Genomic DNA, 18,230 nt, shown 5'->3' on the forward strand with positions numbered 1-18,230 from the left:
TAAAGCTTTTCCTAATAACCTTTAAATCACTAAAAGCTCATCCTTACTTTTGTCCGTGTTATCTATCATCATGTGTACACATATGTTTACATGCAGCACAAGGTTACGACACCTATAACCATAACTATACATGAAATATTGTAGTGACCAAACTTCTGTTAATCCCTCCAAACATCAATCTGGCTGCTTCACATATCCAATGACAGTTAACCTCAGATTGTGTTCAGCATTGAAATTCCCCTAATTTGCGTGTGTGTGTGTGTGTGTGTGTGTGTGTGTGTGTCAGGTGTGCCCAGTGAAGGGCTCCATGGAGACGATGGGAGGGCAGGAGCTGTCCATGCGTGTCCAGCTGGCTGAGCTACAGCGCCGCTACAAAGAGAAACAGAGAGAACTGGCCAAGCTACAGAGGAAACACGACCACCAGTGAGCAGAGACAACACACACACACACACACACACACACACACACACACACATTGTCTAGATTGAGTCGTGCATTCCAACATTCACATTTCTGCTGTCATGCCGCATCCTACTGATTCATCAGGACTCGCTGCCTGCTCATACCTAATGCAGTTTGACCTGTAGCCGATACAAGTTTCCTCCTGATTTCTCCTGCTGTCCGGCCTGCATCTTTGATCTCTCTCCCTCTCTCTCTCTCCTCCTCCTCCTCCTCCCTGTCTTCCTCTCTGCAGGAAAGTGGAGACGTCTCTCAGCCCTGCCCGCCGGGGGCCCGGTCGCCCCCGCAAGCGCAAGTCCACCCCCGGCCCAGCTGCTGCGGAGAACTCCAAAAGACTCAGGTCAGTCCTCTGATATTGCGTCAGTATAATCAGCGTGATTGGCGAGCCCCGCTCATTCATCCTGATTTCTGTTTGTGTTCTTAGTGAAAGGCGCGGCTGATTTTCAAGAAGTTCTTCTTTAGCTGAATTGATTCAAATGCTCTATAGCTGATGATTTGCTTGATTGGGCACTGGAAGGAGCTGATCACACACACACACATGCACACACGCGCACACACACACACACACATGTGCACACACACTATGGGTTATGTGATGGGAGCTGTATGCTGATTTTAAATGAGAGAAAGTAATGGAGATGAGACCTTCATTAATCATCGTTAATCACTTTTAATCATATTTATCACTTGCATTGATTATGTCCCGATTCCCCGTGAACCTCAAGCATATATTAATACAGCCGGACAAAGTCCTGATGCACAGTTATTACAGTGATAAACGACTCAACACCCCCCCCCCCCACACACACCCCTGCAGCAACACACAACCACACATTATTTAACACCTTCGACACGCACACACATTTGGACGCTGACACACATTCCCGCACATTGCTACAGACACACACACACACACACACACACACACACACACACACACACACACACACACACAGCCCGTGTTCAACACTCACGATGATAAATGTGTTTTCTCATGCTGCCCCACCTCTGTTAGCATGTGCACCCCTCGCCTTGATCAAATGATTAGAGAAACTCAGGGTTTGTCACGGCTACCATGATTAGAAAGCGCTAATGAAAATGACGATGAAAGGCTTTAGTCATACATACTGGTGCAACACACACACACACACACACACACACACACACACACAGAGAACTTGTTTAATTAGTAGCGCTGGTTGCTACGTGCCTGAGCAGCATTTCTGTTGTTACTAACAGGCATGTATCATTTGTTTACGCTTTCATCTTCTCCGGAGAGTTGTGGGTGGAAATGAAACAGCGAGAGGGTGAGAGATAGAGAGGCCTTTTCCAAACACAGCAGACAATCCCTCTCGATACACACATGTCCATTATATGAGCACGTCATTCCCAAACCACAGGCATTAACATACCGCTTTAACAGCCTCCATTTCTTCCCAATACCTTAGCTGCAGGGGGTTTGCATTAGCTGTACAGTAAAGACCTTTGAAACAAACTAGTGTGCACGGTGTGTCATCCAGCCACACCTGAAGCAAAAGTGTTTGGAACCATTTTGAAAAAGCCACACTTGAAAGCGAGGTTAAAAGCCTGCCATTATAGCGAGGTGTGAGACACGATAATCGTTCAAATGGGGATGATAACGCACAAAAAGTGATGGCAATAGTTAGAGAGAATAGAAAGCTTGAGGGAGAGAGAGAGAGAGAAAAGTTTAAACCCAGCTTACTTTCTCACCTCTGCTCATGTGGCCAGCCGCTGTGCAAAGTGGGTGTGATTGTTGTATTGTCAGCTACAGAAATTGTCAGTTTTTTTTACAATTCCAGCATTTTAAAGGTGTGAGGGGGGGCGGGGGGGAGGAGGTGGTATCAGCCGCTGCTCAATGATCCGAAAAACATTCACGCTTAAAGTATACCGAAGCCTTGACGTCTGACTGACAGGCGGCATTCCAGTTCATGCCAAAGGTGTCGGATGGAGTCGGGGTCAGTGCTCTGTGCAAGCCAGTCAAGCTCTTCAACAACAACATTTGGAGAATGATCCCTTCATATACCTGTGCACGGGGGGGAGTCTTCCCCAAACTGTTGGAAGCACACTTTTATCTGCTGTAGTATTTCCCTTAATTGCAACTAAGTGCTCGGCAGCACAAACCCTGAAAAACCATGCAGACAGACTTGTCTAGTATACGGGACGGACATAAACAGATGTAGATATTGTTTGGATCGTCGTTTCCTTTACTTTCATTTTGCTCTCCTTCCTCTCCTTCCTCTCCTCTCCTCTCCTCTCCTTCCTCTCCTTCCTCTCCTTCCTCTCCACTCCTCTCCTTCCTCTCCTTCCTCTCCTTCCTCTCCTTCCTCTCATCTCCTCTCCTCTCCTCTCCTCTCCTCTCCTCTTCTCTCCTTCCTCTCCTTCCTCTCCACTCCTCTCCTTCCTCTCCTTCCTCTCCTTCCTTTCCTTCCTCTCATCTCCTCTCCTCTCCTCTCCTCTCCTTCCTCTCCTTCCTCTCCTTCCTCTCCACTCTTCTCCTCTCTCGGGAGCGGAGATGTTGAGAGCCAAACCTTCCCTCTGTGGGAATATAGGATTCACCTGCCTCAGACACCAGCTGCTAACAGAGTGTGTGAGCTGTCTGTGTGTGTGCTGGCCGCCTGTGGTGTGAGAGAGCATGCATACAATGAAGGAATGGGAGAGAGACAGGAAGAGAGAGAGGGAGAGGGAGGGAGAGACAGGGAGAGACAGGGAGGGAGAGAGAGAGGAATGGAGGAGTGTTCAATAGAGGTTAGTGTTTATCGATCGAGCCCTGAAGCTCCGGTCAACGGACAGACTCCCCCGAGACTGCTTCATCTCTCTCTCTGTCTCTTTCCCTTCCCCCACAACTATTCTCCTCCTCCCTCCGTCTCCGTCTCTCTCTGTCTCTTCTCCACTCTCCTTCACACTAGATAATTTTTACCCTTTCATGTGGTGATTCAGCAGAGTTTCTTATTCGCACGGCCGCTGAATATTTCTGCGTTTGCCGTCGAACTGCGCAGACAGTCTGCAGAGCCTTTCTCTCTTACCTCATCAAAGTTATGAGACGGAGAGGAAGAGTGGGGAGAGAGGGAGACAATGAATGAACCCATGGGAGAGGGAGGCGAAACCAGAAAGAGGAGAGCAGAGAGGCAGAGAAAACGTACCCATGAAAGGGAAGAAATGTGTGATGGGATTGATTCTGTGATCTGTTTTATATATGATAAATTCTCATTTAAGTGTGTCTCTGCTGTGTTTCTATGTTTTCCAGAGTGGGGCTGGATTTATTGGAGGAAAAAGCCATGAAGAAAATGTCCAATCACGTCTTCACCAGCCACAGCTCTGCACAGGTCGGTCTCTCCAGGGTCTCTCCGGGTTCATCCACACACACACACTGACAACCACTTCCTGCTGCTAATGTTTTTTTCTTTCCTGGATATTTCAATTAGCGGGAAGAAATTAGTCAATAATTAGCTTTTCCGCTCCCTATCTACAGATGAAAGCTCACTGTAAGCACAGAGGTCGGCCCGGCGCCCTGAGCTCCAGGCTGGCCAGGCGGGTGACCCAGCTGAAGCAGAAGGTTGCGGCCCAGCGAGGTGCACAGTCGGCAGGCATGCTGCACTGCAGAGAGACCCCTGGTGAGGAACACTCCTCCAAGAGTCACTGCAGACAAGGAAGAAAAGGTGTGTACATGGTACAGATGGAGCATATATATATATATATATATATATATATATATATATATATATACAGACACTTATTGTCCACGCTAAAACTCAAATCTCCTCCTGCTGTTTCTCCATCAGACCTGCAGCAGGACTGGGCAGCTGGTCAGACTGTGAAGAGGAAGAGGGGTCGAAAGCCCAAAATGCTAATGGGCGTCAACATGAACAGAGCTCACCACAAGGACGGCCGGAACTTTGACAAGCAGGAAGTTCGGGAGGAGAAGAGTGACAGCGACAGCTCAGAGCGCGGTGAGTTCAGCTCAGCTGCTCTAATCACTGGGGGGGGGGGGGGGGGGGGGGGAATTGGGGAGGTCTGTGAGGGTCTGATCGTCCTCCAGCCCACCAGCAGAGTTCACAGGTTATTACACATTAAGCAGTGCCGATGTGGCTGATGGCTCAAAGAACATCAACCAGACATTGTGAGATTTCACTTTTCAGAGTGTGTGTGTGTGTGTGTGTGTGTGTGTGTGTGTGTGTGTGCATGAAGCGTCTGAGAGTGAAATGTCTGCCGTCATCAGGGGGCCCTCCTCTCACTTCCCAGCTCGTCTGTCACACCGTTAAAACCGTTAACGACTTGCCACAGGCATGCAACACAGCCACCCCAGCCCTCAACGCCACACGGTAACGTGAGCCTCACTCTGGCCCTGTTCAGAATCTCACACCCCGTACTTCCCCTCTCTTCTTCTTTACCTCCCCAACGACGTGAAGAAGCGCTCCCCCTTGAGTCGAGGAGAAACAATCCTCCTGACTTTTAAATGAATGTGTCACAGGAGAGGACGGTTTTAATATGAAACTAACAAAACTTCAGGAAGACGCTAGAATCGAACTGACCTTGTGGCGTCGATGGCCCGGAAAAGTAGAGAAGTAGTGGTTGAATGTGTGTGTGTGTGTGTGTGTGTGTGTGTGTGTGTGTGCGTGTGTGTGTGCGTGTGTGTGTGTGTGTGTCTCAGTGTTTGTGTGTGTGACTGAGGCAAAGTGTTGACGAGAACGCCATGTAAGTGACAAGTGTGTCAGAGATGTGTCGACACCCGACACAACCCCCTGCAGTCAGCGACACACAGCTGCCAATAACAATCTGTGTGTGTGTGTGTGTGTGTGTGTGTGTGTGTGTGTATATGTGCCCATGTTTGTGCGTGCCCTGCATATGTGCATGTGTGTCAACATTTGCTTCCCGTCACTGCAGTAAAGGAACAAGTCGTGCATTATTGTGCAGCTTGGAGTTAATATGTGACAAAATGTCGCTCTTAAAAAGCCTTCGGAGAAAAGTTTGTTTAAATCAATCAACGGCAACATTTCTCTAACTTCTGTATTCACGATTACGCACGTTTAGCCAAACGCTTGTGAACTGAACTGTAGATGCTAGAGGAATATTGAAAGCTCGCTGTCAATACACCTCATCAAGTGAGTCCCTCGCTTTAGTTAACGCTGGTTACATGTAGATCACTTGACGCTTACTGACTGATCATATTGATGTCGTGATTCCACAGAGGAGGAGGAGGAGGAGGAGGAGGAGGAGGAGGAGGAGGACGGCAGCTACGACGACAGCGAAGATGAAGCCGGTGACATCCAGATTAGCTCATCCTCTAAAGAAGCTCCTGCAAACCCTGCCGGGATTCTGCCTTTCTCATCGCAGTCCTCAAGGCTCCAAGCAAACCAGAAAGCCAGGAGTAAGAGACCAGGGCCTCCCGGTGAGACCTTTATACGTGTGTCTTTGTACAGCCTGCTGTCACCCTGTCGCTGCAAGTGAAGAATATCAGGACTTTAAGAGAAATATACATTTGTTGTAGTTTTAAAAAGATAAACTTGTAAATGTAAAGTGCTTCAGATTAAAACAAGGTTGCTTTCTGCTCATGCATCATGTGTTTTGGGGTAATATGGATGGTTTGTGTTTCCTTACACTCTTGAATGTAAACTAGGGCTGATGTGTATATAAATAACTTATATGTTGGTGATGTTTATAGGATGGCAGAGCAATTACAGGAAGTCTTTGTTCATTTAAGTCATCGAGGACAATCTAATATGCTCAGAAAAATATTTTGTGGCTTGAAGATTCAAATCAGAATTGACGTTTTATCGTCACACATGTACACAGCATTAGACTTTGCATTTAACCCATGCAAGTATTTGCTCGAGGGCACCTCGGCAGAGCCCAGGAGGCAAACTGGCCCCTCTCAAAGTACCAGTCCACACTCAACCGGCAACTCTCTAGTTCCCAAGCCAAGTCCCTACATTCCTTATCTCATCTCATCTAATATCAGATATTGACATTTTTAAATGTATCTGCCAGCTCTAACTTCCCTGTCGTCCCCCTGCACCCTCAGGCATGGAGAGCCTGACCAGTGCAGATCAGAGGAGAGCACCCAGAAGGCCGAGCTTCGCCAACTCAGAAAGGAGACATCCGGACCACCAGGGGACTAAAAGAGCGTCTCTGCTCAGCTGGGGTGCGTCGTCAGTGGGCTGCAGCTTTGGGCACGGCCGGGGGAACCACGGAGCTCTGACAGAAGCAAACATGAGCAGCAAGGAAGCTGTGAGAAAGAGCTCCTCGGGACATGACATTCTGGGAAAGGTGAGGACCAGTGTTGGGTGGTGTCTTGTAATCGTACAGTGACACAGCTGTATTTTACTTCCCTGACAGCAGTGATTTGTGGCACGACTCTGTCAACGACACCCTCAAAGACGGACATTTACCTCCTCAGCTGCTTCATGTGCACTTCTGTGTAAATGATCAGGGAACTAGACAGCTTTGAATTACAGTGTTGCTGTCCCCCCCCCCCCCCATGAAGCCTTTTTGAAACGTTGTACAACTTCCTGTGCACGATACCTGTTCTGCCAATAGGAGCTTAATTATAAGGAAAATCAACACTATTTGGAGTTAATATCACGGGCAGGAAGCCGCCTCAGTTCAACATCCATTGAACGGGGGTATGGGGTACGGGGTATGTTTGTTCAGTCACACAGAAGTGCATGGGAAAGCACACTGAGAAGGGAAAGGTGAGATGCAATTGCCAATTTTAGAGGCGTGACGAAAAGGTTATATATCAAGTATCAATTACTGCTGTTACAGAGTTTAAAGGAATTGTATTACATCCCTCTTGAGTTAAAAGCATCATTCTGATTGTTGTGTAACAAACCCGACGCTGGTCAGAGTGACCAGGAGATGTGCGTAAGAGAAGAATTGTGACTCCTCGTGAGCCGCACCCTGCTAGGAAGTTTGAAAATCCCGTAGATTAGGCCTGACAGAGCTGTACCGATAACTTATACCAAATAAACCTATGTGTTATAGGTGTGTGTTTGCATACACACTGCTGTGCTAACACACTGCTGGCCTGTTGCATTCATGCAGGCGGCCGCTGACGAGACACCCACATTAATTTTTAATGAGAGACGCCCCGAGGTCTTTGACTCATTGTGCGGGAATGTCAAAAAACACATAACTCCAAACCAAACAGTAAAGTATAAAGATAACTATTGGCCATAACCTGACACACACCCATATATACCTGCACACACACGCACATACACACACATACACACACATATCTCCACCAGCACAAGAGAGAAATAATCATCCATGCCCTCTGGTGACGAAACTTCTGTCACTAAAATATATGGTCTCCTGATGTGGAAAACTTCAAGAGACAACACATGCTCACACACCTGATACACACACACACACACACACACACACACACACACACACACACACACACACACACACACACACCATCTATCTTTGATTGAATATTATGATCTCTTCTTTAGAAAGACTGAATACAAGCAGAAACCTGTTGGGCGAGCTGACTTCCCTTCAGCAGTCATCAGTCATCTTTGTATAGACTAGCCTAAACCGGTCTGGAGATGGAATCTGGTGTGTGTGTGTGTGTGTGTGTGTGTGTGTGTGTGTGTGTGTGTGTGTGTGTGGGGGTAAAAATGTAAATTAGGAGTCAAGCTTCTACATTAGTAGGCGTCCACCCTGCTGAAGTGCCCTTGAGCAATACACTGAAGTCCTACCAGTTCAAGAGCTGCAGTTATTACTGACTGTGACCTCTGACCTTCTCGTGAAAGGTGACAAGTGAGAAAAAGAAAATCCTTCGGGCTTAACTGAAGTCTCACTTTACAAAAGGCGTAATGCCTGCGGTGACATCAGACACATGCAGATCCAGATTACTGCAGATTAGTTTTGAGCATATATGAAGTGATGCCATATCCTGCTTTCTGTCCACTGATTTCACATCCTGTTTCCTGTCCAGGCCAAGGGCCACGCAGTGAGCCGGCTCCTGCAGAGCTTTGCAGCAGACGACGGCTTTCGGTTGGATGAGGAAAGCAGCTTTTCCGAGGGCGAGGAGGAGGAAGAGGAAGAGGAAGAGGAGGAAGAGGAGGAGGAGGAGGAGATAAAGTTGATCCACCTTCCTCCCAACATGCCTTGCAGAATACCCGGTAGGCATAAACAGTGACACATCATACATAATTACACACACAAACACACACATGCAGGCTTTAAAAAGCATATTGGATGCTTTTCACACATACACACCCCCTTCTCTGCCTTTTTGTTCCTCCTTTTCACTTCACATAGCAATTATTCAACACACTCACAAATTATATATAGCTCACCCTTTATCTTCTCCATCCATCCATCATTCCACCACGCCCTCCCTCCGCAGCCCTGCCAAACTGCGTGCTGAGTAAAGAGATGTTGGTAGACGGCCTGAAGATCCTGATCTCCAAGGAGGATGAGCTGCTGTACGCTGCCTGTGTCCAAACTCTGGACCTGCCCGACATGTAAGGCCCCTCTTCCCTGCAGCCTCACCACAGAAACAACGCCACCTCAGCTAAAAAGAATGAATACTCCTTCACGAAATAAAACATCAACCTTCCAGGGGAAAGAGCAGAGTGACTATTTCACACAGCAACTATCAGCCTGGTCAAACAGGACCTTCAGCCAGGAGACCCATGTTAATTTAAATAACGTATTATTTTAAGCCAAACGATGATCTTTTATTAATGAAGAAACCTGTCCAGGTAGTCTTGTTGCATTTGGGTTTAGTTTCAATTTAACCACGTTTTTTAAAACAGCGATCATATTCAGGGAACATAATTGAGAATGCATGTCGTAGTTGTTGATCCCAATACGAGAAGCATCTAAATGTGGGAGGATAACAATCTCCTGGGGAAAACACTTGAGTTAAGTACTAAAAAAGACATACTGTAACCAGAGTCTTCTCTAATGTACAAAATGTTCAAACTTAGCTTAGCACTAGCTGTGTGAATCTTGACAAACAAGAAGTCTAGACAACTACAAAGCCAAGACTCACAGCACCGGCAGCCAGCACAGCTGCCAGTGGGAACCGACTGAGCACTCTTGAGAAAACCTCTATTTTAAAAATGATAACCTTGAAATCTAACAGTGAATTATAACTTACAAATTAAAACAACTGTTTGGTTCTTGAGGAGTTTTATTCTTTATTCTTTTTTCTCTTTTAGATTTAGTGTTGTCATCGAAGGGGAAAGAGGGAATCGCCCCCGGATCTACTCGCTGGAGCAGCTACTACAGGAAGCTGTGAGTTTCGGTCTTCAGGCTCCATAGCATCTGTTACATTCTGCAGTAGTTGTGCAGCGCCGGGTACGGCTTGAAACACATGCGTTATACAGATAGTTTTGTGATTTTTCCAGGTGTTGGACGTGCGGCCTCAGAGCGAGGTCATCCTGACCGCAGGAACGCGAGTGTGTGCCTACTGGAGCGAGCGCTCTCGTTGTCTTTACCCCGGATACGTTCATCGAGGTAGGCAAGACGCACAGGCCACCTCGCTCTGCACACATACACTGGTACGTTCCCGGCAACTCATGTCCTTTATCCTGTGTGTTGTACTTCAGGAAGTCCAGGTGAGGAGGAGAAGGAGGGGAGCGTGATGGTGGAGTTTGACGATGGAGACAGAGGAAGGATCTCCCTCACAAACATCAGGCTTCTGCCCCCAGGATACCAAATCTGCTGTGAGTAAGAAAGAAGAGAGGAAGAGAAAGAGAAGGAACTAAAGAAAGAAAGAAACTTCAGTAAATAACGACTCTTCTCTTTCAGGTGTGGAACCCTCTCCAGCACTTCTGATCTCACCTGGTTGCCGCGGCCGAAGGTGGTCCACCCAGGACAGGAAAGACGCACCAACAGAGAAACCAACCAATGAGGAGGCAGCAGGGAGACCCCAAGAGAAAAGACCAGGTGAGGGCGAAGGGAACTTGGTACTTCATAAATATAAATGTATCCCTGTTTGAAACTATTAGGTGCAAGGTCTCCTGTAGGTTTAATCTTTGGGTTAAGGCAAATATTATGTTAAACAACCTTTGAGGGTTAGGGTTTTGCTAGATTATCCAAAAGGGGTTGAGGTGACCCAACGTAAACCGACGAGAAACCGGGTAAAATACCAAGTTCTTAGCGAGTTTCGAACACATGCAGACATAAAGGTTTGTAAAGATTTGCACATTTCAAAGGTAATTTTTAATTATACTGTCTTTAGTTTAATATGTGTGAGAAACATTGGCTATGTCATAACAATGAGGAATCCACTCAGGGATTGAATGACACCAAAGCTTTAATATATGTGGTGTGAGAAGTACTGGTCTAACTAGCAAATGCATTAACGGACACACAGCACTTCAGGCCATACTAAAAATCCCCCAAACAAGGCCTCGTTTACAATCCCAACTGTCAAGCACTTATCAGATGCCTCTGAGTCAAAGCAGTGGAGGTATATACACCGAAAGACTCGTAAAATTAAAACTTCTTGTGTGCCGCCTATCATTTAACCTTTATATGACCACATTAATCAGACTTTTACGAGGTGCCATCCGTGTGTTTCGTGTTGTTACGCAGCATTCATGTAACTCATCACAAATTCCGGGTGACAATAAAGCTGCAGGGAGAGACAGGTTTACCAGGTTTGTTGTAGTTTGAGTAATGGATACGTTGAAACTTACCTGTTTAGGTGGAGATCAAAGAGATAAAGATATTAAGTTTCTATAAAGCTCTTAGTTCCACAATTATTTCAGTCTGCTCTTAAGACCCGTCAGTTCATATTGATTATAACTCTTCTCCGTTTGCCGGCTCCTTTTTCAGTTGGCAGACCGAAGAAAGTCCACTCAGTGCCTAAGACTGCCAGCACACTGACATCAGTAACAGACACTGTAACCAAAGGCAACACTTCCTTGTTGAACTGGTCCGCGCCCAAGAAGCGACCGCCAGTTGACTTCTTCCTCTTCAATGGGACGTCTCGTAAGACCCAGAGGAGGATACGAGAACGAGACTTGGGGCTGTTTCATCGGCCCGCCTCCCACCTTCTCGCACCCCCGACTCCTATCAAAGGCATCTTTGGCTCTCCTTTTGAAGGTGACTCATTCAGCAGCATTGCCAACAGCTACTCTACCTTCAGAAGCAGTGGTAGCTCTGGAGCGGGGCGATCGGGCGCAACGGTAGCGTCCATGGGGCTCCGGGACTCCTCGTCCTCGGCTTGCTCCTCAGCTGTCCCAATGGCAGCTGGTAGCAGGAAACCAGTGAGCGAACGCGACAGGAAACGGTTCCTGGTGAAGCTTGACCATGAAGGAGTGACCTCTCCTAAAACAAAGAATGGGAAGGCCCTGCTACGACTCGGGGAGAGTGGAGGCAAAGGAGACAAGAGCGCAGGAGCACCGCTGCGATACGTCAACCCTGCCCTGATGGTAAAGGATGGCAAGAAGGGAGGAGGGGAAAAAGACGCCGCTGTGGCACGTTCTGAGCCGACTGCAAAGGGTGCTCCACCTCTGAGAAAGGATCTTCTGTCAGCAGGTCCTGGAGTCCAAGGCGGAGATTTGGACTACCTGAGTGACTGCCCCAGCTCTTACTCTGAGCTGGATGAGGATGATGAGGATGAAGGTCAGGAAGCTGAAGCACCTCGAAGAAGTGCAGCGAATACGTCCCATCGCGGCAGTCGTATTCTCTCCCGTCTCTCTGCCTGCTTCTCCTCGTCGTCCTCCTCGTCTTCTTCCTCCGCCTCCATCTCCTCCTCGTCCCTCTGCTCGTCAGACAACGACTCCTCTTACTCCTCTGATGAAGAGTCATCCTCTGTGCTGCTGCGGCGCGCGCTGCTCCAACAAGACAAACACAAGCACAGGCAGAATATGACCTCCGACCTCCTGAGCCCTGACCCTACCACATCCAGCTCCCCATCCTCCACCTCAGCCCCGACTCATGGCTATGGGTCCAAAGGCAGCATGGCCATCTCGGGGTCAAAGGTGAGGGCTGACAGAGCAGAAGACAGAAAGGAGTTCATGTCAAAAGGAGGTATGGGGGCTAATAGTAGCACAGCGAAGACCCAACTGAAGAGGAAAGACAGAATTTCTAGCAGCCACCATCAGAGGCAAAGCAGTCCTGTGAGCCAGCAGCCGAAACCTTCCTCCAAGGACCCGGCAGCAGCCAAGAGGCAGCGGATGTCTTCACCTGAGCCTCTGCCTAATATTGCCCCCCTTCTGCCCGGACGCCAGCTCTGGAAATGGTCCGGCAACCCCACACAGGTAACACACTTTGCTATATTTTAATATGTCCGTATCCAAGATGTTGTTGAAGAGTTTAAAGAGTTGTTTTTTTTATGTTTTGCTTTTCGTCACCGTACTTGATAGGGATGGGCATGAGTACTCGTCTTTGACGTCTGCATTTATTTAACTGCGAGAGTAATCACTCTTCATGAGTGTCAGTAGCATTACCTTTATCAGGTTGAGAGTGAATTATTGGTGTGCCAGGAAGCATACTCTTGTAACTCTATAGGATCAGAGTGTTATGATTGGACATTAGCTCATTTTTGGATCGGAAAGACATATTAAATCTTACCATACTCTGGTAGACTGGGTTTAGCAAAGCAAACAAAAATCTTAATTGATTTCTGAAATGAGGCTGGTGGTGAAATAAGCCCTCCAAGCTGAATAAATTGACTGAGAGTGCTATTTTAACTCTTTTTCTCCCCCACAGAGGAGAGGTCTGAAGGGTAAAGCCCGCAAGCTTTTCTACAAGGCCATCGTGAGGGGCAAGGAGACGGTGCGTGTCGGGGACTGTGCCGTGTTCCTGTCACCTGGCCGGCCCCAGCTGCCCTACGTGGGCAGAGTGGAGAGCCTCTGGGAGTCGTGGAGCTCCAGCATGGTGGTCAGGGTCAAGTGGTTCTACCACCCGGAGGAGACTCGCCTGGGGAAGCGACATCGCGATGGCAAGGTAAAGGCCACAGGGAGCAAGTAGAATTTTCTAAAACGGGAATGGTCAATGGTCAAATTAACACTCCGTGACATTTTCATATAAATATAGTACCTCTTTGCTTCTTTTTATTCCCCATTCCCATCTGATATGAATGAATGAACATCCACTTAGTTCATGAAAATGCAGTTTGCAGTTTGCAGTTCTAAATACTCAGTGTAAGGTGGGTCTTTCCCAGGAAACATCTCTGCTGCACAGGAAGTCATGCATTTTTCATTTTCATTTCTGGCAACAGCAAAAGTGGTTTGTTTGGAATAAATATAAAAAGAGCTGAGTAGTTAGCATAAGCATCAACATCCACCATGGCTGAGCAAACATAAAAGATCACCACTTGCAGAAACTCAAACTTCAACCCACGCTAAAACACATGACAGAAGAGGGTACGTGTGAGATGTGCTGAGTGAAAGCGACACTGAAAATATTGCAAAAACAAAAACAACAAACTTACCGCTTTCCTTGAGAAAGCAACATTTTGATTGTTGAATATATTTAGCTGATTTATCAACCGTTCTTCCTGTCGCTCCCCCAGAATGCCTTGTACCAGTCGAGCCACGAGGATGAGAACGATGTGCAGACCATCTCCCATCGCTGCCAAGTCGTCGGCCGGGCCGAGTACGATCACCTGACGCATGAACGTAAGCCCGGCAGCGCGGCCAACGACTTCTTCTACCTGGCTGGAACCTACGAACCAACCACGGGCCAGCTGATCAGCGCCGATGACTTGTCTATTGTGTCCTAGCACCACCAGCTAGAGAGAAATCCAAAAATCGAACCTGAATTCTGGATCCTGCTTCAGGGATGGTCCTTAAGAACGAAGCTGGGGACAGAGGGAAACCAAGACAAAGAGTTTTGACTCTGCGTATTGATCTGTCCCTGTAAGAGAAGGAGCTAGCCCACTGGATAAAGCTCGACAGTACTGGCACTTAGAGGAATCTGGTGTGTTCTGGGGAAAAGTCTGATCCATGACAGGTTTAACCTCTTTATCAGATGTGGACTGAGGCTCCTTGTCGCAGCAAGAGTCGACAGCCTTCCCTGTGGCTGAAATAACAGAGTATCTCGTCACTGCGACAAGATTACTGCAACAAAAGAACAGGAACCAAGGACATGAGCACTTTGGAGTACAGTCGCTTGGATATGCTTTGGAGGGAGTCAGACTTTGCTTTCTAAAACAAAGACTGACTCAGAGAGCGGGAGAGACTGTATGGTAAGGAGACTTACTGTAAACCACACTGGTTTGGAAGGTTTTTAATGGTCTTATACTGGTAGTTTGACGATGACAACGTGATTGGGAGATCCCCAACAGGACCAAAAAACACTGTAGTTCGGACTTTGTGTGTAAGTGCTTGTATGTGTGTGTGTGTGTGTGTGTGTGTGTGTGTGTGTGTGTGTGTGTTTGCAGAGTGACTGCGATGACCCTGTATGGCATTTAATGAGCTCTAAGTAAATAGTGCTTTAGCGAGCGCGTGTGTTTGTACTGAATGTGTGGTCATGCACGTGTTCACCCGCGCTCATCAGGCAGGGATGACGTCATGACACGCCGTCAGTATGTCTGTAACACTCTGAATATTAATCTGTGTAGTACTTAACGTGCAGTTGTCAGTCCTCGCGACTGAAACACGGAACGATTTCTTCTCCTGTCAAGCCATACACGTCAATACCTCTCTCTCGTATCCTCCTATTCGGGTGCGAAGACACATGTACAGGTAGTTGGATTGTTTATTTGAAATGCGCGTGCATGGTGGTGTGCGTGCGTACGTGTGCATGGGCCCTTGTGTGTGCGCGCTTTGTACAGCATCATGTATAATATAACATGTTGTAAATAGTATACATATATATTTGTTCTTTTTTGTTGTTTTCTTTTGCAGAGAAGATTATTTTATTTTGAATTTTTTAGGGTGTGTGTGGGTGGGTTTGGGGGGGGGGTCTGACAGAGGGAGGAGGTCGGGTTAGTGTCCTTCTCTCTCAATGCACTGAACAGGATTGGAGGTTTGGATTTGGGGTCAAACTGTACAACTGATGTGAAGATTTTGTGGTTGTGAGCCCTGCTTTAGGCACAGGGTGAGTATGTAGAAAGGGTGTTTGGGAAATGTTTTTCTAAGGAAATCAGAAAAAGGCTCTTTTTAAACATTTGTCCAAATTCTTTTTTCCTCTTGATTTTACTCCGTTGGGTTTATAATGTGCATTTCCTGTTGGGAGCTTCTTCTTTTTTTTTACAAATACTGGAAAAGAAACTGAGTTTCTGCTGTTCTCTGATCCTGAAAGAATCTAGTTCTTCTGTATCTATTTTATCCTGTATTCCTATATAAAATGTAGATATTTATCTGGCATCAAAAAGAAACATACCAAAGCACCTGTGAGTTTACGCTTCACCGCATTAGAAGAAAACAATTTTATGAAAAAAAGACATAAAAAACGTTCAATCAAATCTGAATCCGGGACCCCTGCAATCACCGAGGTATTTTAAGTAGAGTTCCTCTCGTTGTCTGCTCGTTTTCATCCAGCGTTGCTATGACAGCCTCCGAGAAACGTTGCAGCAACATTGTCTGCACGCTGTCCAGCTGATGCACTTGAGGTCACTATGGCAACCAGAATGGCGTCACGTGACTGTGAAGGACAATCAGAGCCAATCAATGGGACAATGTTGAGAGACAAAAAAAAAAAAAAAAAAACTAAAACAAGATAAGGATCAAATCACAATTTTATGCTTCTTGTCACTTTTATTCCTGCTTTGCCAAAAATGTCTGTGTGTGTGTGTGTTTTTATGTTTGCTTGTTTTCCTCGTTTACCATCTTACTGTTTATGCAAGCCTGTGATGACTGTTGTCAGTGTTTGGGGTGTACAGAGGGGGGAGAACATGAATGCCTTTTTTTTTAGGACATTGACTGACTTTTAACAACGATGTTGCTGTTACACTGCAAAGCAAAAGCTTTAAGAGGAATCTAATGTGAAACTCAATTTTTAAATATTACTTTTATGGGTCTTTAATTGTTTTTTTTGTTTTTTTAAAGCTGTATTTTCTTTAAGAAACACTGGATTCAGTTCGAAACATCATGTTTGACCGAAGCGACATTGTTTTATTTTATTTTAGACCCACTGGAAAACTGCTTTGTACGGTTGAGATAGCCTACTAAAATATATTATGTAATTTCAGTCATTCTTTGGAAATATGACTTAAATATTTCCTCATGTACAAAAGGAAAAAATTATTTATCTTAATTTTATTGCCTTTTTGTGTTTCATTAAAAAAGATTCTTACAAAACATCTTGATTGTTTTTCTGTTCCCTTTTCTTCCGGGCGTGAGTCCTCTGAATACCGCCTTGTGTTCATCAATGCCCATCATTTGTCTGCTGTAGGAAAAGGGACCACAGAAGAAAGCGTAGAATGAGGACGGGGGAGGGAAAGAAAAAGAAAAACATGAGAGGAGGAAGCAATTTGAAACTGTAGCTGTAGCCGAGAGAATGGGGAGAGAAAGGGAAACTGTATCTCGCAGGGTTTCATGAGAGACGACGGGAGTCTCCTCTGGCTGTACAGGTGGGTCAGGTATTCAGAATAATAAAAACGGAACAGGACCATTAAGAGAACAAAGCGAGGATATCGGCTTTCGGCCTGCCAAGATTTAAATTCCTCGCTTGGTGCATGTGTGTGTGTGTGAATACAAAAATGCAGCTCACATGTGCTCATCAAACAGAGCGTGCTAGACTTGTGTACACACCGATAATATCCACGCAGTCTGCATGCACTCCTGTACTTCCATGGCTTCTAAGTGTGTGTGTGTGTGTGTGTGTGTGTGTGTGTGTGTGTGTGTGTGTGTGTGTGTGTAATGCGAGAGCTGGGAGAAACAGTTGACATTATCCACTGCAGGGTGTGGAGTTTCTGGGACAAAGTGCGCAAAATCACCGTGTTTTATTTGAGACTTCCTGTGAAATATTCACACCTTTTTATCGCAGTGTAACCGGAGCCTTTGTGACGCAGCTTATTGCAACATTAAAGTCTGGATGAGGATTGACCTTTGACCTCGAGTTACAGTGTCGCTGCCACGATGAAGGCGTGAGCGCAGCGTTGCCTTGAACGTCGGCCGTAAACTTTATTTTACTGAGCTGCGTTTTTAATGTCGGCCCCTCCTCGGCCCTTTTTCCATTTTCTCTTTGGCCAGCCTATCTCCTCTCTACGATAGATATCTAGTACTCAATCAGAGAGATATAGTCGAATATGTCTCGCTCTATACTGCATAGCTCTAGTTCTCTATCAGTATCCTCTATATATAGATTTGTCTCTCTCTATCTCTCTCCTTCTCTTATTCTGTCGTTTTGTTCTCCTCTGTTCTCGCATCGATAGGGGATGGAGCGATCTCTCTATTAGAGAGTCTCTGGGATAGGGAGAGAGAGATATGAACTCAGGCCTCTAGTCGATAGAGATCTATCTCGCAGGGAGAGATGGGTGGGGGGGATATGAGAGTGAGATCTCTCTATAGAGATATAGGGAGGGAGGTAGCGAGATGTGGTCGATAGCTCGTGTCGAGATCTCTCTGGATAGGTGGTCTGTGGGGGTTCAGCATATTAGCGAGAGCTCTAGCTCTCTCTATAGCTATTGGTTCTTGGTCTAGAGGGCTAGACATCTGATATATCTATTTATATCTATATCATCTCTAGACGTATGTAGGGTCTCTCTAAGATATTCGGATTAGTCTGTCTCTTAGGGGAGAGGGGAGCGCGGGTAGCTGGGTGGGTCTGGTGTAGAGAGGGAGAGAGAGATAGATAATCGAGGAGAATTGGGATATCTATGTAGA

At 46.5% G+C, this 18,230-nt stretch overlaps 1 protein-coding gene across 1 annotated transcript in view; it reads left to right on the forward strand.

The window, feature by feature from the left end:
- bahcc1b (BAH domain and coiled-coil containing 1b) overlaps nt 1-16,703 on the forward strand; it is a 56,062-nt gene extending 39,359 nt beyond the window's left edge. The window contains exons 13-29 of the mRNA XM_029456365.1: nt 287-423; nt 695-799; nt 3,725-3,803; nt 3,950-4,136; nt 4,260-4,424; nt 5,195-5,196; nt 5,692-5,866; nt 6,500-6,744; nt 8,429-8,615; nt 8,843-8,960; nt 9,663-9,738; nt 9,852-9,960; nt 10,053-10,169; nt 10,255-10,392; nt 11,287-12,716; nt 13,168-13,404; nt 13,973-16,703. Coding sequence (XP_029312225.1) covers nt 287-423; nt 695-799; nt 3,725-3,803; nt 3,950-4,136; nt 4,260-4,424; nt 5,195-5,196; nt 5,692-5,866; nt 6,500-6,744; nt 8,429-8,615; nt 8,843-8,960; nt 9,663-9,738; nt 9,852-9,960; nt 10,053-10,169; nt 10,255-10,392; nt 11,287-12,716; nt 13,168-13,404; nt 13,973-14,182 — 3,717 coding nt within the window. The 3' untranslated portion in view covers nt 14,183-16,703. The remainder of the gene's footprint in view (nt 1-286; nt 424-694; nt 800-3,724; nt 3,804-3,949; nt 4,137-4,259; nt 4,425-5,194; nt 5,197-5,691; nt 5,867-6,499; nt 6,745-8,428; nt 8,616-8,842; nt 8,961-9,662; nt 9,739-9,851; nt 9,961-10,052; nt 10,170-10,254; nt 10,393-11,286; nt 12,717-13,167; nt 13,405-13,972) is intronic.
- The last annotated feature ends 1,527 nt before the right edge of the window (nt 16,704-18,230 follow it).

This window comes from Cottoperca gobio, chromosome 19 (assembly GCF_900634415.1).
Source record: "Cottoperca gobio chromosome 19, fCotGob3.1, whole genome shotgun sequence".
Lineage (NCBI taxonomy): Eukaryota > Metazoa > Chordata > Actinopteri > Perciformes > Bovichtidae > Cottoperca > Cottoperca gobio.